This window comes from Garra rufa, chromosome 25 (assembly GCF_049309525.1).
Source record: "Garra rufa chromosome 25, GarRuf1.0, whole genome shotgun sequence".
Lineage (NCBI taxonomy): Eukaryota > Metazoa > Chordata > Actinopteri > Cypriniformes > Cyprinidae > Garra > Garra rufa.
In genome coordinates this window covers 38,793,752-38,821,146 of record NC_133385.1, presented here as the reverse complement: position 1 = coordinate 38,821,146, position 27,395 = coordinate 38,793,752, and the positions used below count along the sequence as shown (strand labels likewise).

General features: G+C 38.3%; 1 protein-coding gene across 1 annotated transcript; it reads left to right on the top strand.

Annotated features, from left to right (window-relative positions):
* Positions 1–7,392: 7,392 nt before the first annotated feature.
* Positions 7,393–26,993, top strand: LOC141301496 (uncharacterized; the record flags this gene model as incomplete). The annotated part of the gene is made up of 6 exons (XM_073831693.1): positions 7,393–7,414; positions 12,964–13,157; positions 14,393–14,581; positions 25,418–25,627; positions 26,618–26,794; positions 26,865–26,993. Coding segments are annotated over exons 1-6 (921 nt in total), but the record flags the coding sequence as incomplete, so codon positions are not given.
* Positions 26,994–27,395: the final 402 nt, after the last annotated feature.

The window sequence follows — 27,395 nt, the reverse complement described above, 5'->3', positions numbered from 1 at the left end:
TTGAGAAAGTTGAAAGTGAGGGACAGACGCATCCTCCACTGCACTGGCAGATCCAGCTATTTTAGTCTACTTTGAATTTAGAGTTAATAAGGTAGTAAGTTGCATTGTCCGATAAAATATATATATATATATATATATATATATATATATATATATATCAGAACTATCAGCACAGTATATAACACTAATCTGGGTGCGTTTCCCGTACAACGACATAACTCGCTGGTTAACCTCCATGTACGATGCATCGTTGTGGAAACGAACTCAGAGTGTTTCCCGAACACGGTCGCATCTCCGTTGTTTAAACCACATTAGTTCAACAACTTAGGGCCGTTGTTAATGACGTCACCGAGTAATAACTTCTGCTATTTAACTGATTAGGGTCTCTCCAAAATGCAAATATTTCAAATATTTTTGTTCCCTGTCATTTCGCTTTATTTGATGTTGGATTCATTGCACGTTCTCTCTTACGTCATACTCCGGGGTTCCCTCAGGCATTTGTGCACATGTGCACTATTCATAAACAACGCTTATAAAGGACGCACAAAAATACATAGAGTAAAACGCATTTATTTTTAGATAAAATTGAGGATATAGATTGTACTGCTTGTTAGCTTGCAAACTGTGACCAAGAACATAATTTATTAAGCCCAGATTTGTGTTACTAAGAAGCAACAATGCTTGTAACCACAGGTCAAGAGCTGTAGTTCCAACCATGTAAGTTTGTGACGCTGTTTGCGAATGTTCGTTTGAACTATGGTGTTGGGAAACACCCAATCGTTGAACTATGTTGGTAACGACGGAACTTGCGACCATAGTTGGCTAACGATGCTTTTGGGAAACGCACCCCTGGTTGCACAATAGAAAGAAATATGCAAACACTAGCCATGAGCCGTGTCAATTTCAACACAAAAGTTTAAAGATCGCTCAGTTATTTTTCAGTTATCTTAAAAGTAGTAGTTAATGAGGCCATCAGCAGCAATATAAGGAGAGAAATGTTTATGAATAGCCGAATGGGGGTGGACCGGTCTTTCTTTGAAAATGCTATTGTAACAGAAACTGCTGCCCCATACATTAGGGAAAACATCGGAGCACATCACCGTTTTTACCAGGACAATGACCCGAAGCACTCTGCTGCAGGCAGACTCATTGAACAGGGTATAAACTGGGTTAAGACTCCCGCCGAATCCCACGACATAAATCCCATTGCAATGGTGTGGAATGCTCTGATAGATTATATTCGAAAAGTAGCAAAACAAACTACAAAGTCTGATTTAATTGATGCCATAAATAAATTCTAGTTCGAGGAACTTACAGCAGTGGCATAAACACGAGTTTAATGCATAAACGAACCTACGTGACCATAGTAACCCAGGATTATCAGAGAAAGGTTTATTAATATTTTATTTTGAGTTAAGAAATTATTATATTAATTGTTATAGAAATTAATACAATATTAAAAAATTATATTGGCGATGCTGTATATGCCAATGCTGTCTGTGCACGATTTAGACTGCATTCACAAGTGTATCATGAATAAATATTACATGTACTTCAAATTAAATAGCCCTACAAGAAACATTTCATGCATCCCACACAGTCTTGTCCTTTAACTTATCCTCTTTTTTCCGTATTATTCGTTTATATTCGTTATTTTCACCTTCATTTTGATCTCTTTACATAACATTCTGGGCTGCATTTCCCGATAACGATTAATCTTAGCGCTTAAGAGCGTTTTCTACGAGTCATTTTGCGAACGTTTTTTATTGTTTCACGTGCGTGTACCCAAAATGCACTTAAAACAATTGCAAATTGCAATTAATAGACAAATCATTGAAGAATGAATTATTCACGTAGTTTCATTTGGAAATAATTTAATCATCACATAAAATAGGCCTACATTCCTTCTATTAACTGAAAGTCTTTTTTCTGTGTTTGTATTAATATTATTATAATTATCATTATTATTACTATTACTAATATTATTTTTATTAGCCTGTTATTTTTGTATATATTTTTATTTTCGTTTATATTCGTTTCCCCGCCTTAATTTGGCTCCCTTTACTTAACGTTCATGTAAATGATTCTGTAAATGCTTGACATATGCTCATTAATCGTCACACACGGGGATAAATACAATCAAAAAGTCAAAACTTTATTGGCATAATTGTCAGGCGTTAAAAATAAATACCCCTAACCAGTTATTTAAATAATAATAACCTAATAATAGTAATAATAATAATAATAATAATAATAATGAGTGAATTAGAGATAGATAACTCTACTTTTTTCTTTATTGTGAATCGCTTAACCTAAATAACTTTCTGTATATGCTATTTGCCATATATTTAGCAAATATTGTAAACGACAATTATGCCAATAAAGTTTTGACTCTATGATTGTATTAATGCCGTGTGTGACCATACGATTTATAAATGGAACGTGAATGATTCACTCGTCAATGAAACACTATATAGGTTATAATTAGACTAAAAAAAATGAATATATATATATTCACAATATATATATGTTAAATTCAACCTATACACTGCATTCCAGTAAAAATCCCAGCCATATAGCATAATCAAAGCTTTAATGGCATGTCAGCATTTATCATTTAGATTCAGAATGTTAAAAGATCGAAATTATATATATATATATATATATATATATATATATATATATATATATATGTATATGTTATATTCAACCTAATAACTGCATTCCAGTAAAAATCCCAGCCATACAGCTTAATCAAAGCTTTAATGGCATTTCAGCATTTATCATTTAGATTCGAATGTTAAAAGAGATCGAAATGATAGGAAAATTAACGAATATAAACGAATAATGTCCGAAGAAGATGTCCTCTCCAGGTCACCGTACAAACAGGCTGCACATTTAGCTTAGAGCGATGTTTGCTGCCGCTTTAGTTCTGTGCTTTACATGACTGCCCCCTACTGATCATGTCTTTCCTGTGTAAATGTGTTTTCCGTGTTCCTTTGGAATACACCGGCGTCACGCGAGACCACTTTACTTCCCGCGCGCATTTTAAATGGCCAGATCTGTATGTGCATTATCATTGTTGAGGAATCCTCCTGCTATTGCTATAAAATAACAATCAAATCGGAGCAGCAGCACTTATAGACTTGTATACTTTGTTATCTTGAAAAAAAAAATATGCACGTAATTAATGTATAAGTTAATCGGGAAAAAGATGCTTGGAACTGCAAAAAAAAAAAAAAAAAAAGAGAGACAGACGCAGACGTCACGTTACAAGTCAGACGCAGATGTCACGTTCATTGAGAGGAATGAATGAAGGGCAAGTAAATTGTGCATTGGCTCACACACTGCAATGAGCCGTGTGAGCAGCGTGTTATGATACGTGTTAGAGAAAAAATAAATAAATTACTTCACTGCTACACGTGAATCACGCGTGACGTCTGGCTCAACACTTCACTGCCACACGTGATTTACGTGACGTCTGCGTGACGTCTACGTCACGTCTACGTCTCGTCTGCGTCTTAAAATGAATGGATTTAATAGCAAAAAAAAAACAAATTTAAGACGTCAGTGAGACGTTCAGTGAGACGAGTGCACGTTGCAGCGTCATATATTTGACCCCGGATGAACGCCATATCCGGCCGCCTGCTGTGCTGAACAGAGCTGTGAACGATGACACATCTCCCTCTCCAGACGCGAAGAAGAAGAAGAAGACGCATGGAGAGGTTCCGGGTCACAAAAGATGCTTCGACGGTGCGGGGAATTGTGGGATATGCAGTTTTTGGACTCTTAAACCGGAGATATGCGTCTCAGAGGAATATAGCGGTCTCCATTATCCAAAATAGACGCTAAATGAATAAATAACGGGCCGTTTCCATGGAGAGCAGAGGATCCGCGGCTCATAAGCGCGTCTATAAGTATAACAGTGCTTCTATTCAGGTTTGTTTTATTCTTATAATTACTTTGAAACGTAAAGGACACCAAAACAATCTGCTAAGCTATGTATTGAGTGTATATTGAATATTGACAGTATAAGTACAGTAGGTGTTTCAGTAAATACACAGGCAAACATAAAAATGAAATATAATTCAGTCAATAATCATGAAAAGTGTTATGGTACATAGTAAAATAGTATTCTAAGGGGTAATGTGCTTTATAAAACCTGTTTTTGCAAAGAAACAGAAGGACACTTTTAGGGGGGAAAAAGGGGCAATGAGACTCCCTTCGGTTATAATTCAATAACTTTCAATTAGAAACTGTTATATGAAAAAATATTTTTTCTGGTATATCCTGAGACCTAGTGGAATCAAACAAAACAATTTGCAAAGAACTGAGACACCTAAATCCTGAGTTACAGACTTTCAAAAAAAAAACTTTTGAAAAAAAAAATCAAAAAGCGCCTATGTTTTTTTTTTATTGTAATATTTGAAACCTATATAATGTTATTTATAAAGAATTACACTGATATTATGTAGTTTAAAAGGTTTTCTATACAATGAAACCATTTTTTAAAATTTCCTCCATTGTATGTGTATAGGGGAACCATTTGTATTTAGGTAGGCCAAATGCAGGCGGAAATCCCCCAAATAGCTGCAGAGCTTAACCTGTTGTGAGCCACACAGGAGACACAACACAACACACTGATGTACATTACAGCCATTAATTATTTATCATTTGTATAAAATCCAACCATCCAGGGGGAAGCCTATAGGAGTCCTGTCAAATAAGTTACAGGCGGGATGCTGTTTTCGACTTAGACATTTTCGGCCGGTGAATCCCTGTAACGAATTGGAGATTTCAGCATATGTTCTGAAGTCCCACCTGCAACTAATTAAACGGCCGTAACTCGGCGAAGGATCGGCGGGCACGGAGCTCTTTGGAAACGTCTCATCGAGCTGAAAAGAACGGTACCAGTTTGGTCAATTTTGGTGGTGATTTCACGTAGATATTGGCCAAAAACCACTGGGTGACATCCCATTGGCTCCCATTGGTGCCCCCTGCTGCCATTGGCCAAATGGCCAAATGGGCCACATTGTGTGGGGTAGTGGGGACTCTCTTGTGGTTGGGGCCCCTTTGCTTGTGAGGACATGGGAACTAATCCAGCTGTGACCACGATATGAGATCACCCTGATGATTTGTCCAATGTATAAAACTATTTTGATAGTGACAATAAAATAGTGATATTGATAATAAGGGGTCCTTTTAGATAAGTTACATGTGGAAAAGTTGATAAAATACTAATTATTGGACTGGGACATATATGCTACATATACAGCATATCTACTGTAGAGCTTTCATGTCTTCTGTGGGGAAGTGGTCAGTGTGCACTGTCTTGTGGTTGGGGCCCCTTGGCTCGTGAGAACCTGGGAGCTAATCCAGCTCAGATTACCTTATGGGATCACCCTGATGTTATGGTCCATCTGAAAACTATTTTCACCTGGACAGATAGGCTGCACATATTATTTGACTTAATGGCTTTCATCTATCTTATATGTCCTATATTAATAGGTCATATTTCATAATTACAGTGCTTTTATTGGGTAAGACCTACTGCAAACCACACAGTAAATGCAATATAAACACACTGATGTACTTGAGAGCTATTAATGATGCATAATTATTATTGAGATGGAGACAGACTGCTCACTGCATTTAAAGCCTTTTATGAAATTCAAAACAGAAAAATTTAGTGCAAAGTTTACAAAAACTTTCTTTAATGAATAAATAATCTTAAACCACATAAAAGCACTGCAATTATGAAATATGACCTTTTAATGTATTGGCATCCCACCTGTAGCTTAATAAGTTACTCACTGGCTTTCAACACATGTGTTGAAATCCTCAATTCTTTACAGTGATTCACCCGCTGAAAATGTCCAAGTCAAAAACAGCATCCCACCTGTAACCTATTTGACAGGTCCCTTATAGGCTGTCTGTGGACAGTTGAATTTTATGCAAATGATGCATAATTAATGGCTGTAATGTACATCAGTGTGTTGTGTTGTGTCCCCTGTGTGGCACACAACAGGTTAAACCACATAAAAGCACTGTAATTATGAAATATGACCTTTTAATGTACTGGCATCCCACCTGTAGCTTAATAAGTTACCCACTGGCTTTCAACACATGTGTTGAAATCCCCAATTATTTACAGTGATTCACCCGCTGAAAATGTCCAAGTCAATAACAGCATCCCACCTGTAACCTATTTGACAGGTCCCTTATAGGCTGTCTGTGGACAGCTGAATTTTATGCAAATGATGCATAATTAATGGCTGTAATGTACATCAGTGTGTTGTGTCCCCTGTGTAGCATACAACAGGTTAAACGACATAAAATCACTGTAGTTATGAAATATGACCTTTTAATGTAATGTCCACAGACAGCCTATAGGCGCTCTGTCAAATAAGTTACAGATGGGACTTCAACAAAAACATCCCACCTATAACCTATTTGACAGGTCCATTATAGGCTGTCTGTGGACAGTTGAATTTTATGCAAATGATGCATAATTAATGGCTGTAATGTACATCAGTGTGTTGTGTTGTGTCCCCTGTGTGGCTCACAACAGGTTATGAAATATGACCTTTTAATGTAATGTCCACAGACAGCCTAGAGTAAGTTACAGATGGGACTTAACAAACTGCATCCTTCCTGTGACTTATCTTACAGGTCAGGGGAAAAGCATTTTTAGGGCAATTTTGCTCCATTGCGGGGCCCCTGGAGGGTCTCGGGAGACGGGACCACCGCCCCCCGCCTCAGGGGGAGAGGCCGCATCAAACCATAGGCGTCGTTTGGGGACCAAAAAATTATTAGGGGGCGCCGCGCAGCGCTTAGGGAATTTCGACAACGGGCTGTCATTTAAGTTATTCTCGGGATGTCAGGTTCCCGAAGGGAAAATAGGCAGTCTGTGGATTTTTGTTAGTTCATTTAGATTGCCATATGACGAAAAAGGGGTGCAATGGATAAAAAGGCACCATTCCGGATCCTACGCCCAACTTAAATGAATGGTTTTCCCTAAGTATTTCGTTTACGGAACCATAGGCACTTAGTGGGATGTTTTTGGCCACCACTAGGGGGCCAGGTTCCCTAATCCTTGCCCACGAAGTGCCTAAAGAGCCACCTAAGTGCCTATTTTCATCATGTCCACAAAGTGCCTAAAGTGCCACCTAAGTGCCTACTCTTCGTCGTAGTCTTCCTCTTGTCCCACGAACAGCCTATTTGTCCACCTAAGTGCCTATTTTCATCATTATGTCCACGAAGTGCCTAAAGTGCCACCTAACTGCCTACTCTTCATCACTATGTCCACGAACAGCCTATGTCGAATAGGTTGCAGGATGGACGTCTGGAAAGCAGGGGTCAAAAGGTCGCAGGAGCTCCAAATTTGACACGATGGTAGTCCAGGGGCCCCTGGGTCAGGATCCTGGGTTTCTGTCCTCCTGATATATGGCAGTGGGGCCCCTAGGCTACCAGGATGCCAAGTTTGGGGCCCCTGGGACGAACTGGTGAAAAATAAGCTGTTAGGTGGACGAATAGGCTGTTCGTGGGGGACGAGAGGAAGACTACGATGAAGAGTAGTCAGTTTGGACGAGTTAATGAAGAATAGGCACTTAGGTGAACAAATAGGCTGTTCATGGGACGTGAGGAAGACTACGGCGAAGAGTAGTCACTTAGGTGGCACTTTAGGCACCTCTTGGACATAATGATGAAGAATAGGTGCCTAGGTGGACGAATAGGCCGTTCGTGGGACGTGAGGAAGACTACGGCGAAGAGTAGTCACTTAGGTGGCACTTTAGGCACTCTGTGGACTAATTAATGAAGAATAGGCACCTAGGTGGACCAATAGGCTGTTCGTGGGATGTGAGGAAGACTACGGTGAAGAGTAGTCACTTAGGTGGCACTTTAGGCACCTCGTGGACATAATGATGAAGAATAGGTGCCTAGGTGGACGAATAGGTCGTTCGTGGGACGTGAGGAAGACTACGTCGAAGAGTAGTCACTTAGGTGGCACTTTAGGCACTCTGTGGACTAGTTAATGAAGAATAGGCGCCTAGGTGGACGAATAGGCTGGTTGTGGGACGTGAGGAAGACTATGGTTAAGAGTAGTCACTTTGGTGGCACTTTCGTGGCGGCCATCCCACAACCTATTTGACGTTGCCTAGCCACGGAGCGCCTAGTAAGCTACATTACGGACGCAGGTGGCAGTTAGGAACCTAGGCGTCCTATAAGATAACAATCTCTCCTTTGAAAGCCACATTTCTAGCATTTGCAAAACCGCATTTTTCCATCTTAAAAATATATCGAAATTACGACCTATGCTATCAATGTCAAATGCTGAAACATTAATTCATGCATTCATGCCCTCAATGGTTTAGCTCCTCAGTACTTGAGTGAGCTTCTATCGCATTATAGTCCCTCACGTCCGCTGCGTTCTCAAAATTCTGGCAATTTGATAATACCTAGAATATCAAAATCAACTGCCAGCGGCAGATCATTTTCTTATCTAGCGCCTAAACTCTGGAACAATCTACCAAACACTGTTCGGGAGGCAGACACAATCTGTCAGTTTAAATCTAGATTAAAGACACATCTCTGTAACCTGGCCTACACATAAAACATTAACACATTCCTATAATTCAAATCCGTTAAAGGATTGTTAGGCTGCATTAATTAGGTCAACCAGAACCGAAAACACCTCCCATAACATCTGATGCACTCATTGCATCGTAAAAAGAATGGCATCTGCGCTAATATTAGTCTGATTCATTCTTATTCCGAGGTCACCGTAGCCACCAGACCCAGCCTGTATCCAGATCAGATGGTCACTGCAGTCCCCCAGATCCAGTCCGTACCCAGCTTAGATCATGGATCACCACCTGGAGATGTCTTCAATAGCCGTGGATGTCAACTAGATGAGCTCCAGAGACGGATCATCAATGAAGACCTCGCCAACCTAGACGGCCATCGGTGCCACACCACGGGATCCTGATGAGTTCTCTATAATCAGACATTGGTACAAACTGCTGGTTTCGTCTGGCCAGAGGAGAACTGGTCCCCCAACTGAGCCTGGTTTCTCCCAAGGTTTTTTTCTCCATTTCTGTCACCTGTGGAGTTTTGGTTCCTTGCCGCTGTCGCCTCTGGCTTGCTTAGTTGGGGACACTTTCCAGCGATATCGTATACTATTTGAACTGAACTGGATGATGATATCACTGAATTCATTGATGAACTGCCTTTAACTGAAAATTGATTATTTACAATAATGCGTTACTTACACACTATTGTGCTGTTTAAATACTGTGCAGTTGCTTTGACACAATCTGTATTGTAAAAAGCGCTATATGAATGAAGGTGACTTGTAGTGAATACAGTATATTACCAGCTAACTAAGTCATTCCTATCCCTCCTGTACAAGTCCCTAACCATAAGCTGTAGTGTGTCTTTTGGTTGGTGCCTTTTGGACACATGCTGTGTGATTTGGGGTTAATTTGTGCAACCAGCAAAATATATTTGAACTTCATGGTGCAGGTGGGAGCATGTAGGAGATCATCTAAATCACAATCCAACCACAAACTTATTCATTAAAAGGAAATGATAACATAATTATTGCAATATACTGATGCACAGCAAAACCGCATACCTTCAGCTCCACACGTCTTGACAGTGATGTGATACAAACATAAGACAAGTCATCTTAAAAAAAAAAATCCAATTGCAATTTTTATTTGAGGTTCAACATTTAACTGTAGTATATTCGGTAAAGCTACGTTTTTTTGAAGTGTGTGTGTGATAAGTTAAAAGTTAAGGCCAATATTTATAACCATCAAAAGTAGGCTATATTAAAATTAAAAGGTGAAATTCTACTATGTTTAAAAAAGCTGTTAGACTTGTTTTAAAGGAGTTTGTTTGTGTATATATAAATTTATAAAATACAAAGTTAAATATTTTCACGTATTACAAAATGAATGCAATCAAGGAAATCAGACGAATTTTTAACTGACTCGAGTTGTCTCCGTCTCCTGCTGCTTACATACACTTTTTAGACTCGCCCTTACTTTTTCAGCGCACAGAGAAAGACATTCAGATATTCAGCGAAAATATGAGAGCAGGTCATTAGCAGTCTATGTTGCTTGCTTAATTTAGTTGTAGCTGTTTGTCAAACATGTCAATAATATTATTTATCTTAGGTTAACATTTTTGCATCCACCATTGGAAAGACATTGAAAAACAAAATATGAATATGAAACCAATTTTAGCACAGTCGATGACTTGTTGTGGAAACGAACTAGCTAGTCACAGCTGTTTCCCGAACATGGTCGCATCTCAGTCGTTTGAACCACATTAGTCAAGTCACCTTTATTTGTATAGCGCTTTTAACCATACAGATTGTGGAACTATTGAGGGCTTTATAAGTAATTAGCAAGATTTTAAAATCTATACAATGTTTTATAGGGAGCCAATGCAGTGTTGAAAGAATCTGGCTAATATGCTCATACTTTCTGGTTCTAGTAAGAACTCTTGCTGCTGCATTTTGGACCAGCTGGAGTTTGTTTATTAAGCGTGCAGAACAACCACCCAATAAAGCATTACAATAATCTAATCTTGAGGTCATGAATGCATGAATTAACGTTTCAGCATTTGACATCGTGAGCATAGGTCGTAATTTCGATATATTTTTAAGATGGAAAAATGCGGTTTTGCAAATGCTAGAAATGTGGCTTTCAAAGGAGAGATTGCTATCGAATAGCAGACCTAGGTTCCTAACTGATGACGACGAATTTACAGAGCAGCCATCTAGTATTAGACTGTGTTTTAGGTTATTACTTGTGGAGGTTTTAGGTCCAATAATTAACACCTCTGTTTTTTTCAGAATTTAACAGTAAGAAGTTACACTCCATCCAGTTTTTAATATCAGCTATGCATTCTGTTAGTTTTTCAAACTGGTATGTTTCACCAGGCCGCAAAGAAATATAGAGCTGAGTATCATCAGCGTAACAATGAAAGCTAACACCATGTTTCCTGATGATATCTCCCAAGGGTAACATGTAAAGCGTAAAAAGTAATGGCCCTAGTACTGAGCCTTGAGGTACTCCATACTGCACTTATGACTGATATGATACCTCTTCATTTATTGCCAACCACTAATGCCAACATAATTTTCAAGTCTATTTAAAAGAATGTTGTGGTCAATAGTATCAAATGCAGCACTAAGATCCAGTAGCACTAATAGAGAGATGCAACCACGATTGAGAGAGCAGGTCATTTGTAACTCTAATAAGAGCAGTCTCAGTACTATGATATGGCCTAAAACCTGACTGGAAATCCTCACAGATACCATTTTTCTCTAAGAAGGAGCATAATTGTGAGGATACTACCTTTTCTAGTATCTTTGACAGAAAAGGGAGATTTAAAATTGGTCTGTAATTAATTAATTCATTGGGGTCCAGTTGTGTTTTTTTAATGAGTGGCTTAATAACAGACAGTTTGAAGGTTTTGGGGACATATCCTAATAATAATGACGAATTAATAATATTTATAAGAGGATCTATGACTTCTGGAAGTACCTCTTTTAGTAGATTAGAAGGAATAGGGTCTAACATGCATGTTGTTGGTTTAGATGATTTAACAAGTTTATACAATTCCTCCTCTCCTATAATAGAGAATGAGTGGAATTGTTCCTCAGGAGATCTGCAGCGCACTATCTGATGCGATACTGTAGCGGGCGGCTGTATGGTTACAATTTTATCTCTAATAGTGTCTATCTTGGAAGTAAAGTAGTTCATAAAGTCATCACTGCTGTGCTGTTGGGAAATGTCTGCACCTGTTGCTGCTTTATTTTTCGTTCATTTAACCACGGTATTGAACAAATACCTAGGGTTATGTTTGTTTTCTTCTACGAGAGACGAAAAGTAATCCGACCTGGCAGTTTTTAATGCTTTTCTATAAGATAAGTTACATTCACGCCAAGCAGTACCTCTAGTTTTCCTCCAGCTGCGCTCCATTTTCCGTGCTTTTCTCTTTAGGGTGCGAGTGTGATCGTTATACCACGGTGTTACACTGCTTTTCTTAATCTTTTTTAAGTCCATAGTTTCTATCACATCAAGTTTTTCTGAGCTATTGGATATGCTGAGGAATTCAGATAAGTCAGGAAGATTACTTACAAAGCAGTCTTTTGTAGTAGAAGTGATGGTTCTACCGTACTTGTAGCAAGGAGTTGAATTTACAGTTTTAGCTATCTGGAGTATACAAGAGACTAGATAATGTTCAGTAGAGTTATCTATAGAATATCTATAAATGCTGTTCCTAATGCTTCCTAATCCTAATCTTTTTCATTAACAACATGGATGTTAAAATCACCCACTATTAAGACTTTATCTGCGGCCAACACTAACTTGGATAGAAAATCAGCAAATTCTTCAATGAAGTCTGTATGGTGCCCTGGTGGCCTGTATACAGTAGCCAGTACAAACATCACGGGGGATTTATCATTAACACTTGTTTCTCTGGATAATGCTATATGAAGCACCATTACTTCAAACGAGTTATATTTGAAGCCCGTTCTCTGAGAGACATTGAGAATATTGCTATATATAGTAGAAACACCTCCCCCTTTACCTTTTAGACGCGGCTCATGTTTATAACAGAAATCTTGGGGGGTGGACTTGTTTAAGGTTTCTGTCAAACAGAGCACATCTAGGTTATGATCAGTGATCATATCATTTACAAAAAGTGCTTTCGTAGAAAGGGACCAGATATTCAATAAGCCAAGCTTTATCAATTGTTTCTCTGTATTATATATGTTTTTTATTTGTTGAACATCAATTAAATTGTTAGTCTTGAATTGGTTCAGGCATTTTTTTGTATTTTCTAGCTCAGGGAACATTTTATAATATATCAAAATAAATAATGTGGTATTTCTAACAGCTTTTGGTAATAAGGCAAACTTTTCATATTGATTTACCACAGGTGTGGCAGTCAGTGAAGTGTCAGGCCAGAAACCAGAGTGTGACACAGAGGGTTCTGAAGAATTTGGTGACACAAAGTTTCCAGAGCCAGACAAGTCTGAGTCTTCAGAACAAGACAGTGGCACAAACAGCTCAGAGCCAAACAACAAAAATGAAGCTTCAGAACAAACCCGTGGTCTACGCCAGATACCAAGGGTGAGATTTTTTTTTTTTTTTTTTAAATCATCATGAAAGGAAAACACTGGAAAAAGATCTGACCACTAAAATGTTCTTCAAAGCTGAGACATCCATGGACAGACTATCTTTACAGAATTTTCAAATCCAAAAATCCATCCTGTACACTGTCTTTTAAATATCAACATGTTAAAGCTCTCCCCAGCAGGAAATGGAACGTTCCGTACTTGCATTGTATGGCTGTGTGCACTTTCCCTTCATGCAAGGCCAAATATACCTTCATCATTAAAACAATCCCTGATGATAAAGACAAAGAGGTAAAAATCTCAGTTCGACAAAGTGGCAGCATTAAACACAAAGTTACAGACAGGAAATGTCCTCCAGCTACTCACTTGAAAATAAGTCAAATTGCAAAAACACTCATTCATTACAAGGTGCCTCAACAAAAATATAATACAAATAATTGGCGCAGAGGTAAGGAGAAACCAGTGCCTCCATAATGATCTATTAATGGAAATGCACCTAACACAAACAATATTAAGGGAGAGTGACACAGAATACTACAAATTGCCTGGGTATATCCAACATTTTAGCATTGATCCTTTTGGTGTGCACATGTACACTGAAATGGCCATAAACATTCTTTTGCAACATCTACGGAAGAAGGCTCCTGTTACCTATTTCTGTTCCACCAATCACGTTCTGGTTGATGCAGTTTACGCTGCAATTGTCAAAATACACCTGACTGCACATCCACCAAATTGAAAGGGATTACAGCTGGGCACTGATTCAAAGTGTGCTTTTAGCATTTAACAGGGAACACATCACCTTCTATCTGGACAGAGCATTCAAAATTTGCATGGGGAAAAGAACATGGGAAGATATTCGGCAACACACTGTCCTTCACCTCTGCTCTGCTCATGTCCTGAAAGCTGTCAGACAGGCGGTTTCTAGTTAAACCTTTGATAATGGTCTTAGAGACTGCATTACCTTTGCATTTGCACGACTTCAAAATGCAAGCTCCCTCAGTGAATCCAGGAATCTCTTCAAAGCACTGTGCACAGTCCTTTCAACTCCCCAAAGCACAAAAAGTGTCCAGGCAAGTGTGCATTTCCTTGTATCCCTCATTTAAAAAACCCAAGAGGGACCCATTGAAGATTCAATCTTCGAGGACTGGGACATGGAGCAGTGTAGTGCAAGAAAGATGGATTTTAAGTCAATTGTCGGGAGTTCACCATTCACAAATTTTTTTTAAGCAACTGTCTGAAGAGGTCAAGGACCAGAGATCAAATGAGGAGGTAGTGTCAAATGAGGAAAATCTGTTCTACTGTCCAGAAATCCTCAGCTTCCTCTTTGACCACTACTTTGCTATCTTTCCTTTGTGGAGTGGTGTACTGTTGGGAAACCTGAAGAGGTATGCCGTGGATGAGCATGACAAAGGGAACGTGAAAAGAGACACAAACTGGCATGTTGAGAAGTGGTTTGGCATCGTTAAACATTCCATCATTCAAAAAAAATCCATCAGACCAGGAGCATTTGTGAGGAAAATGTATGCAGCACTCCAGGCATGATATATCGAACACTTCTTACACCATAACCTGTCCCCAGAATGACTTTTAAGAACACATTCAGAAGACATTTCTCAATGTCAAGAGACATAGGCGAAAAAGAAAGAACGTAGAGTCACAGCCACCAAAACCAAATTTTATTCTGCTCCACAAAATGTGCCAGTCCCCCAGAAAAAAATGCAGATCGTTGAGAAGGATGAGACGGTAAAGTCAGCAAGACAGAAAGTAAAAAGCCAACAAAGTGGACCAGCACTTGAGGCTTGTAAAAAGTCATCTGAAGTAGAGGACATTTCTGTGGAGGATGTGGTAATACAAATGTAATTTTAGAATAACAATTCACTAAATGAGGCAAGCAGTGGAAATACTGTTTTGTAAACCGTGATGTTTGTCATTACAGGTTGATTTACTATGGAGAAATGACCCCACAGATGTTGTTGTGTCAATTCTAAGATTGCCTCACAGCACTGTAGAATACCTGATGCATCACAGGGATTTTCAATCATTAAGGCCACATGGCTGGTTAGTTGGGGAGGCAGGCTTACCAGGACAATAAAAATATGAATGCAAATGATGCAAAATGTGGCATTTAGTTTCATTACAAAATGCATATTTCATGTATTAAAGTTAGATATTGAAGTACACATCCTCTTATTCAGGCAATTGAGAGTTACTTCCACACTATCCTTAATTCCTGTGATGCAACAGGAAATATCTTTCAGCTGAATCATTACACCACTGATGTCATTTTGCATGGCAAAAGGGAACTGTCACGTACTTGTAGAGATGAGACTGCAAACAGAGGTAAGTAATACGTAATGGTTGTTTATTAAACAGATTGTGTTTGAAGACAGGAAACGATGGCAATGATGGCAGGTAAGGCTTATCTGACAGTCCTTTAGCAATCGTGGTAATAGTGTCCTTAGTAATCTCAATCGATGGGAAGAATATCCAGGAGATGGGTCTGAAGTCCATGGTTGACATAGGGATGTGAACGGTAGACCAGACAAAGAGTCTCTGAAGGTTTGGGCTGTATAAAGGGTGTGGTGATTAAGATCAGGTGTTAGAATTCGGGTGATGATGATCTGGTGGGTGGAGCTTCTGTGACAGGTGAAGGTGGCTGCTGTGAATGCCTGACAGGAACAGATGGCTTTCCAAGGATTGAAAAAAGTGAGTGAAATTATTAATTGCTATCATTTCTGATGGTCTGCAGTTATTATTATTTTTATTATTATTAGTTATTTACTTTGTAATTATTGTCACTCAGGTGAAATTTGAGAAATACAAAGGTGTGTTCACTTTTGTCAGCTGCGACCACGTGCACCGGAAGTTTGTGGTGAAGGAGTGGAATTCTGGATCGAGCTTTAACTCCATAATAATTATTATTATTTCTTGTGTTATTATTAACCTTCTAGGTTGTTTGATGATTGAATAGAGTAAGCAGGTAAAACATATATTAGAAGTTATAGACTATGGTAAGAATGGAATGTGCAACAGTATCCTTTTTGCCTGCTGAGTTCTATCTTTTTCCAGAGTCAAGATGTCATGTCACAGGAGGTCAGGATGACCCTCCTGCTTACGTGATCAGCGAGTGATCAGGACATCTGTGATATCAATGTTCATGTTTTCCTGATAGATATTAAACTGAATCATGTTTGATTCAGTTTCTACCTTCTAAGAGGCTGACTGCATAGTATGTGTATAACTAACCATACTGATAAAGTGTTTTGCCAGTGTTGTGAACTTTTTCTTCGAGACCAGGAGACATTTTGGATATCTTGAAGCAGAAGTTTCTCTTTATTGAGATACAAGCTGTGCGTCGCTGCAGTCATCAAAAGTCGTCTGACTAAGGCCTATACATTACAGTTTATATACCTTTCCAGGGGGAGGGATACATAGAGGTGGAGACAATCTAAACAAAGCATGCAAATGTGATATGTGACCCTGGACCACAAAACCAGTCTTAAGTCGCTGGGGTATATTTGTAGCAATAGCCAAAAATACATTGCATGGGTCCAAATTTTTGATTTTTCTTTTATGCCAAAAATTATTAGGAAATTAAGTAAAGATCACGTTCCATGAAGATTTTTTGTAAAATTCCTACTGTAAATATATCAAAATGTAATTTTTGATTAGTAAAATGCATTGTTAAGAACCTAATTTGGACAACTTTAAAGGTGATTTTCTCAGTATTTTGATTTTTTGCACCCTCAGATTCCTGATTTTCAAATAGAAGTATCTCGACCAAATATTGTCCTATCCTAACAAACCATACATCAATAGAAAGCTTATTTATTGAGCTTTCATATGATGTATACATCTCAGTTTTGTAAAATTTAACCTTATGACTGGTTTTGTGGTCCAGGGTCACATATAGATAATCCGCCTAGTAGGATTTTCCCGGCCTTGATCTATTTAGCTTTCAAATGCAAAGGTGCTAAACAAAAGGCACTGTTGTACTTTGAGCTTAGAATTCACACTTAACTTAGCAAACATGACAGATGTTCTGTTTCAGGGCCTGGGCTGCCTGCTCTTAGAAATCACAATATTCATAACTTTTAAGTTATTGCTGTTATTTTGGAACCTATGTTTAATCTTTTATAAATTTGAACAGATTCTAAAATTCTAATAACTCTCACATAATACAAATTTAAACCTCCATAAGTCCATTCTATAGCCAATGTTTATTAACATAAGCATCATCTTGCATTCATGTAACTTGAAAAAGTTACAGGCTCATATCACTTATTCTGTGTCTTGTCCTAGATTTACTTAGGTGTAATAGTTCTTTTTAGAACCATAACTGTTGACACATACAAAAATGTAACACATTGTACAAACTACGTGATGTCACAGAAAACCATGTAGCATTAGAGTGGAAGTCTGTTTCCCATGTAGATTCACTCAGATGACTCTTTGTCCTCATGAATCTTGTTCATGGATGTCTGAAGTGATTTTCTGAAGTGGGTTTCGCGTATGAAGATGACTTGGCATATACACATACCTGAAATACAAGAAAACAAAGAAACAGCAGACCAGCAGTATTCATGCACAGACATTTTTAGACTTCTGTTGATCGTATAGTGGTTTTATTTATTACATTAAAATTCTAGTGATCGTATAGTGTTTTTTTTTCTTCTTAACCTAATCATAATTTGACACCTATAGACCAGTGAGGTGGGGATAAAACAACTAATGGGGAAAACCTATGAGGAAGTCTTCACCACAGGATTGGCCCCCGAGGCCTGTTGCACTTCGGTTCTTCCCTGGGCTCCTCACTGGTCTGTGTGTCCTAGTCTGTCCCTTTAGGTATTGTGCACACTGTATAGTGTGAGACATGAGTTCCTTATGCAGAACCAAAATACATGTATTTCCAAAAATTCCCACATTTCTATCATCTAAATAAACATCAGTCCTGATAGACATCATAACAGAGGATGGGTGACTGAATGGACTATTCTGTAGTATAACAATTATGGCTGTGAGTGTACTTAACTAGTGTCCCCAAGTGGGGGAAGTGATAGTCAACTTCCTTTTGTTCTGTTTACAAAGAGTCTTTCATCTCTGTTGTAGATTAATGGGGTAATTAAGAACTCACAGCCTTAACAGTTAGCACCTCAGCAAACTGTCCCACAAGTTTGGTGTAGTGGGGAGGTTCTGTTTTAGCATTGCTAGCAGACTGTGAAAAAGCTGATTTACATTGTTCATTTCTCTTACGTATTTTTTGTTTTTCCTATATTCTTTCATCCTGTGTCCAGGTTTACCACAGTAATGACAACTACCGTCCCTCTTAGGACATTTACGTTTCTGCTGGTTCTCTGTTTTTACCTTAAAGGATGCTGTTGCAATCTTTACTCTGGCTTTAACATCAGAGTTTCTTTCCCAAGTAGCTAACCTGTCCAAGTTGCTTTGCAGGGTTCTATTGGACCATGTGAGGTCTAAGAAAGGCAGTGCATTTCTATATTCTGTTAAAAGGCCATCAAACCATGTACGAATAAGTGGTCCTTTATCATCCAATACCTTCTCTGGACTGTCAGCTATTCCACTGTATGTTGCAGCTGACTGACAAAACCTTTCAGTGTACTCACTTACAGTTTCATCCTTCTTCTGCACACAGTTAGTGATTCTGGACAAGTCTGTTTTGGGTCCTATGATATTCTTTAGAATTTTCAAAACACCTTCTCTCAAATCGCCTTTACTGACATGTTGTAGTTCAGAAGTTACAGCAGACTCAAAACTGTTGAATTCAGATTCAGTTAGAATTTGTGACATCAGCTGTGTGACTTCTGATAACGACATGTCATAGAGACCCATTTTGCTGTTCAATGTTCTTCTAAACTCTGAAAAATGTGTGCGTGCTGAGGGTAAGCTCTGGGATAGTCTCTCTATATCTTTAGGTCTTAGTTCTTTGGCAACTGTTTGTACTGGGACAACAGAAGAGTTGGGAGGAACACTTTCAATTCCCTCAGTTCCCTGAGATCTTCTCCTAGCACCACATACCTTCACTGCATCTTTCTCCATCGTTATAGTATTGCCACTGTCTTCTTGTCTACCTGAAGACTGTAAGTCAGGATAGTTTTAAAGGAACCATATGTAAGAAATTTATGTCAGTTAATTATAAAATGGCCCTGACATGTCACTAGACATTAAGAAATCATGTTCATTTCAAATACTTATATCACTGACAACAGTGGTCCGGCCAGGATATTGTCATTTAAAAGTGAGAGTTGCAGCCCTCAACTGATGTTATTGTTGTCATTTTGTGTTTTGGTCTGAGGCACCACCCTCCAGCTATCTACCAATCACGAAGTCAGTAGAGTTTCGTGATCCGGGTTGCCATCTCTGTTAGAGCTGCAGCTAGCTATACGAACGTGTCGGATAAAACATGTATAACGTTACGAAACCTAAAAGACCTCGTTATGAATCCGAATTACGTCGTGAAAAAGTCGGAAATAAAACAAGGATTTGTATATGCCTTTGAAAGATGGAGACGGCTGAAAACGGAGAAGAATTTGAAGATAGATGCCATCGTTGGTAATTTTCTCCTGGACAGGTAAGATTCATCTAACGTTAGGTTTGGCTAACTTTGCTTCCGTACACAGTGGATTTTCCACGGTCGCCCGTGCTAAATGTGTTCATAAAAAGCTTTATATCGCACCACTAGCAGGGTATGAAAACAACCTATGTTCCGACTGAAATGTGGTATTACAGTACATCTTTACGAAATATTTGGCTAATCGCCATCTGTAAATTTTTGCGATAGATAATTACTTCGCAAAACATCTCTTGTGAAGCATAAACATAATTAACAGAAGAAAAACAAATTACTGTGTAGGACTCGTCACTTGCCATTGGAAGCTCCTTGTAGCAGCCAACGTTCCTGCAGCTTAGCTGGCAACCTCGAGTCAGGGGGTGAGCAGGAGGGGAAACACTGTTCTACAGTATTTTGAAAGTGATTGCAGTACCAGTTTTGGCCACAATCCTACATACGGTTCCTTTAATCTGACTGTTGGTATTTTGAATCACTTTTGGTTGAGGCCTGGTTATGGCCCACCTTTTTAGTGAAACAGGACAATCTAGTGTGCAGCTGTTGGTTTTGTTCTTTTAACGTAGCGATACACTGAGATTGTTCTTGTGCTAAGGATAAAGTAAATTCTCTGTGGCAGCAGATAATGCCTTTTAGGTTTTTCTTTCTGATACATGCCCCAAGTACCTTTTTGCATTCTTCAATTGACCAAACTTTTTCTGGATAAATACCAAATTTCTCTGTCCAATCTTACTGACTCAGTCACTATTGAGTCCATATGCTCTCCTAACAATGATTTAAACTCATCGTCTATCCATAAAGGGGTAGCTAGTCCACCTTTCTTTGTTGTTGGAATCAGCCTAGCATTCCTTCTCAACATTTTGTAATGACTTTCTGACACAACAGGACACTTCTAAAAACCTGGCAAAGCAGAGGATAACTAGTCTCTTTACAGTACAACTTCCTTAGTCGAAGCTATTCTTCTCTGCTGAAACAGAGGGTAACAAATATTAACATGTAATGTAAATCTTCCCTGCCTGAACAGAAGACAACCAATTCTTCTCTGCCGAAACAGAGGATAACAGATATTAGCACATAATGCTAGTCTTCCCTGCCTGAACAGAGGACAACCAATTCTTCTCTGCCGAAACAGAGGATAACAGATATTAGCACGTAATGCTAATCTTCCCGAAAAGCCTATTCGTCCCTCTAACCACCTATGTGACCACGAAAAGCCTATTTGCCCACCCGCAATCTAAAGACTGTGACCACGAAAAGCCTATTTGTCCCCCTAACTACCTATGTGAACACGAAAAGCCTATTCGTCCCCCTAACTACCTATGTGGCCACGAAAAGCCTATTCGTCCCACTATCCACCTATGTGACATTGAAAAGCCTATTTGCCCACCCGCAATCTAAAGACTGTGACCACAAAAAGCCTATTTGTCCCCCTAACTACCTTTGTGAACACGAAAAGCCTATTTGTCCCCCTAACCACCTATGTGACCACGAAAAGCCTATTCGTCCCACTATCCACCTATGTGACATTGAAAAGCCTATTTGCCCACCCGCAATCTAAAGACTGTGACCACAAAAAGCCTATTTGTCCCCCTAACTACCTTTGTGAACACGAAAAGCCTATTTGTCCCCCTAACCACCTATGTGACCACGAAAAGCCTTTTCGTCCCACTATCCACCTATGTGACCACGAAAAGCCTATTTGCCCACCCGCAATCTAAAGACTGTGACCACAAAAAGCCTATTTGTCCCCCTAACTACCTTTGTGAACACGAAAAGCCTATTCCTCCCCCTAACCACCTTTGTGACCGCGAAAAGCCTATTTGCCCACCCGCAATCTAAAGACTGTGACCACAAAAAGCCTATTTGTCCCCCTAACTACCTTTGTGAACACGAAAAGCCTATTCCTCCCCCTAACCACCTTTGTGACCGCGAAAAGCCTATTTGCCCACCCGCAATCTAAAGACTGTGACCACAAAAAGCCTATTTGTCCCCCTAACCACCTTTGTGACCGCGAAAAGCCTATTTGGCCACCCGCAATCTGTGAACTTGTTTGACTGGACCTCAACAGGTTTTCTGTGGGCAATGCATTAATAGTCCATTATTTAAATTTGTAATGATTTAATTATGCAAAACATACAGTACTTCACTCAGGAAACACGATCTGATAAGTTCATATACATCACAACTCATTATTATTCCTATTTACCTTGAAAAAGGTCTGTCCACGGAAAGCCTGTGGAGGCCCCGTCGAATAAGTTACAGGTGTCACTTTCATGGGGTGTGGAGTTAATTGCTTTAAATTTTTTTATCTATTTTCAGATTAAGTGAGGAGTCAATTGTTTTAAAAATTAATTCTGTTTTCAGATTAAGTGTGGAGTCAATTGCTTTAAAATTCAATCTATTTTCAGATTAAAATGTGGAATAAAATGTGGAATAAAGTGTTTTCTAAAGCCTGAGAGCCTAATCATTCAATGCCAATCCACGAACTTATACACTAGGGGTGCAACGGTTCAACTTACTCACGGTTCGGTTTGTATCACGGTTTTAGAGTCACGGTTTCGGTACGTTTCGGTACATGTGCTATGTTTAGAGAAAAAAAAAATACAAGTAAAGAAATACGAATAATCAACCCATTCTCACTCCCGAGGCGTCAAAAACTGCAGAACGGTCAAGTGCCTTCCGCGTCATATATGAGACGCCAAAGGTCGCCCTAAGCGTCAGTTTGTCGACGCGTAAAGAACTCCATTGCTTTCAATTGCTTGCCTTATGCGTCAGATCAAAACGCAGAAGGCAACAGCCTATACGTCATCGCCATTTTATAAAATTCTGGTGTGAAAAAGGAAATCAGATCGATTTATTTTTTAGAGCTACGTTTTATGATGTTTCTTAAAGCAAAGTTCGGGAGGAGCACGTCAGATACTTAGCCTAATTAACACAGCTGGAACTCACTCAAGCCAATCTACATCATGCATAAATACAGCCGACTCACCTCTACCCATTTGACGGATTATCAGCATCCCTCCACCACCCCATCTCCTCACTCCGAGTTCCTTCTACACATATACATAGGGGGGGGGGGTACTCTAGGTTCGGGCCATTCCCGAGCTCGGAGCCCTTCCCCGGACAGCACGCCAAACATGCTTACATACTCCAGCTAATTATATGTAAGTGGGAACTCGTGAAATACAGAAATGTACATTTCTATTGATTAAGCCCCTATTTAATCGATACGGTTTTTAAAAAATGGTATTTGTACCTCCAGCAATTCTCAACCTTTAAAAACATATAATTTTATGGTGTAGTTTTGCGTTTTATAATGCAATATAATATTTAAAATAGAATGAAATAAGATATTACAATAAACACATTTGTATTTTTGTATTGAAATTGTTATTCTATTTGTATATAAATTAGGGGTGGGCATAGATTAATTTTTTTAATCTAGATTAATCTAGATTAAATTTTGGAATTAATCTAGATTAATCTAGATTAAAATGGCTAATTTGAATTCTGCTGAAGGCATTCAGAATATGTGTGCTACCCAAATAATGACTAAACATGTTACACCGTACTTTTATTTTGACAGGTTGCCGTGAAGTTTCTGTGTATACAGTATGACATGATGCGAGTTTTCTCAAATGAAACGGTATAAGTGACACTCACAGCAGTTTTGGAGATTGAGTTTATCTGTTCATGTGAGATGCAAATGCCAAAAATTACCGGGAGCGTCACGTGGGTTTCAGTATGCGTGTAGTAAAAGCGCGTCTCCACCATTCATAGTATGAATTTCATACATACAGCTAGGCAAACGGAACATACCGGATTCATATTAAAACGGTCTTTTTGCATTTCAGTTTTCACAGACACTAGTGTCCATATCGCGATTTGAATTAAGTGACAGATCATATTTGATTTATGAATCCAAAAAACGACGAATTTACGTGGCATTTCGCGCTATAGTAGATTCGGTTTTTATGAATGGAGGACGACGTGATCCCGTCTGTGTTTTGGCGGAGGAGACATAAACGCGCGATATTCTATAGTCTTTGGTATACATCCGCGTTAAACTATCAAGGTGAAAGTCATCATAGCTTGCGTAGTTTAGACCCAGCTCCCAACCCAATTTTGAGAATAGATTAACGGCGATATTTCTTTTATCGCCCGATAAAAGTCTCACGTTAACGCAGCACGTTAACGCCGATAACGGCCCACCACTAATATAAATATATGTTTACTGTTTTGTATTTGATCGCAGGGACATCAATAAATTAATTAGCAGTTTGTTCTTAATTATGATCTCTGAAGCATATTATCAGATTAACGCGCCTCTGTTTTATTATGTTGGCCAAACAAAACATTACGTAAATTCATTTCACAAAACCAATATATGCAGATTTAAAATAATACATTTCCAAATATTGTATCATTAAAAATAGTTTGTAGTAAAAATAATAATAAGAAGAAATAAAGAAATATATAATTACATTTTTTGTTTGTTTGTTTTGGCCTTCCATCTCGCGGGAAAATGTGTAGCGTTGCAAACTCTTCCTTTGCCACGGTAGGTTATGGTACAGTAATTTACGTAATCTAGATAAATACTACTTCTAGATAAAACAATGTATAAAACTATATATGTCTGTGTTACCACTGGGCATCTTTATCTGAGTTGTTCTGTAGTTTAAGAATAAAAGCCAGACCGGTGCTAATTGAACCTAATGTGCAGACAATTAAGTTAAGTACAAGTGTTAGCATATTAGCTAATAATTCATAAATTGGGGTTTATCAAACTTATGACCTGGGCTTTGTGAAGTAATTAACGTTTTTGTGTTGTTGTTGTTGTTGTTGTTGTTTTATATTTATATATATTCATTTATACACATACTGAAGTAAGTCCATAAATAATTCTTGAACGATTCATTATTATTATTGTTGGTATTATTATTATTATTATTATTATTATTACTACTATAACTACTATTATTGCTTTTCTTGCTTTCTTTTTTTAAAGTACTTTGTTCACATGATCTACGCATTATCTCGTGCATTCAAAGAAATATTAAATAATCCTTCTAAGAATCCTTCTAGAAATCATTCTAATGTGCTGATTTGCTGTTCAAAAACATTTAGCATTATGTTGAAAACAGCGTAGGGTTTTTTTTCACATTTTTTTGTTTCTGAAATAGAAAACTTTTGTAATGTTATAAAGGTTTTATCATCACTTTTCAACAATTTAAAGAATCCTTGCTAAATGAAAGTATTAATTTCTATAATTCCCCTCAAGAATGAGTAGAATGATTTCTGAAGAATTATGTGACACTGAAAACTGGAGTAATGATGCTGCAAATTCACAGGAATAAATTACATATTCAAATAGAAAACATTTTATTTTAAATAGTGTATATATATATATATATATATATATATGTGTGTGTGTGTGTGTGTGTGTGTGTGTGTGTATATGTATATGTGTGTGTGTGTGTATATATATATATATATATATATATATATATATATATATATATATATATCAACATTTGACAGTTTTTGAATCAAATAAATGCAGGCTTAGTGAGCAGAAAAGACTTCTTTAAAAAAAAAAAAAAATTACAAATCTTACTGTTCAAAAACTTTTGAGTGGGAGTGTACATGTATTTTTTTTTTTTTTTCAGAGAAAAATGACAAAACCAAAGGAGAAGCCCTGTCCCCACTGCCAGGCACTCAACACTATACGCTGCAAAACCTGCAGAAAGTGTTTTGCTACTTTAAGTCTCAAAGAGAAAGTTAAACAAAAGGAAAAGGAACTTGAGGCAAGTGCATGGATGTCAACAACAACAAAAAACAGGAATGCTGCTCGTGTGGTGGATTCCGCCCGCATAGCTGTAAGTCTTGTTCTGTTAATGTTGTATAGAGAGTATGCATTGACATCACTTTCCCACTGAAACATGCCTCGCTCGGCCGGACTGAATGGCAAAGGAGCCTGCTGCATGAATGGATTTAATATGGGAAACTGTGAAAACATGAGTAAAATAAATGATTATCAATCAAATTTAAATTTAAATGAAAATCAGTTGTTCCTTACAACTTACCAAAGAACCAAAGATCCATGGATATTGACATGAGGCCAGTAATCATGTTTAATGACATTTATATGTGCCTGATTTCAGTGCTGGGAACATATAGCAAATTTGCTGATAAATGCTTCATATTCCACAATTTAGCTATGTCTAAATCTAAATCTGGGTGATGAATTATATCAAAGTTATATGTATTGTAATATTGTCCAGCCCTAAAACTTGGAAGTCTGGAGTCTCCAGTTGTTTCTGTGAATTGCAGCAATCCATTTGTTTCTCTCTTCTGTAGGTTTCATCAGTCTGTAAAAATCTATTTGTACACTCAATTGCACAGTTGTTTCCAATTATAGATGTGTTTTGTGTATTTTACATGGCATTTACACAGAAAACCAATGTTGCCACTCAGTGGCCATAACTGCAGTCACTTCATGACATCACGAGCATACCCTCTATTAGTGTATCTATTTTATTCTGTTCATAGTTTATTGTACTAACATGAAATGGGTAAATACAATATTATGCAGATAATTATTATTCACCTGTTTTTACAGGTGAAGTGAATACATAAGTTACATTTGCCCATTCCGGTGTTCTCATATTTTCGATTCATAAATATTGAGTTAATATATAATTGTCAATAATTAAATGGCAAAGTTTTCTTATTTAAAAAAAAGTTATTCTTACTCAACTAAAAATGGAGTCACTTTTTTATGCAGGTGATTTGCAAAAATTTCCCTGCTTGCTATTATGAATGCATTTATATTTATTCTCTTATATATTTGTGCATTTATTTTACAGGTTAAGAAATTAGAGGTGCTAGGCTATAGGCCAGTTCTCTTTATTTCTAAGAAGGAAAAAAAAAAAGGATTTTGGGCAGAAGTCATCACTTCACTGGGGCCATTTGAAGAGGGACCACTTCAAAATATATTTGAAAGAATGACTCACCTTTATGATTTTTTTTTATTAAAAGTAAGTGTTTTGTTTACATGACCTACACATTCTCTCATCCATTTAAAAAAGATTATCTTTTTTTTTTCCCTCATAGATCATCAAAGGATTCACAGCCAGGCCACTCCTGCTGACCCAGCACCAGAAATCCTCTGTTCCTCCTCCGTCTTCTTCCCCCAACCTTCCTGCTCCATCCTCTTCTTCTGCCACCGTTCCTCCTCCTCCAACTTCTTTTCCCAATCTTCCTGCTCCATCCTCTTCTTTTGACACTCTTCTTCCTCCTCCGTCTTCTTCTCCCAACCTTTCTGCTCCATCCTCTTTTCATGTCACCCTTCCTCCTCCTCCAACTTCTTCTCCCAACCTTCCTGCTCCATCCTCTTCTTCTGACACCCTTCCTCCTCTTCCAACTTCTTCTCCCAACCTTCCTGCTCCATTCTCTTTTCATGTCACCCTTCCTCCTCTTCCAACTTCTTCTCCCAACCTTCCTGCTCCATCCTCTTCTTCTGACACCCTTCCTCCTCTTCCAACTTCTTCTCCCAACCTTCCTGCTCCATCCTCTTCTTCTGACACCCTTCCTCCTCTTCCAACTTCTTCTCCCAACCTTCCTGCTCCATCCTCTTCTTCTGAC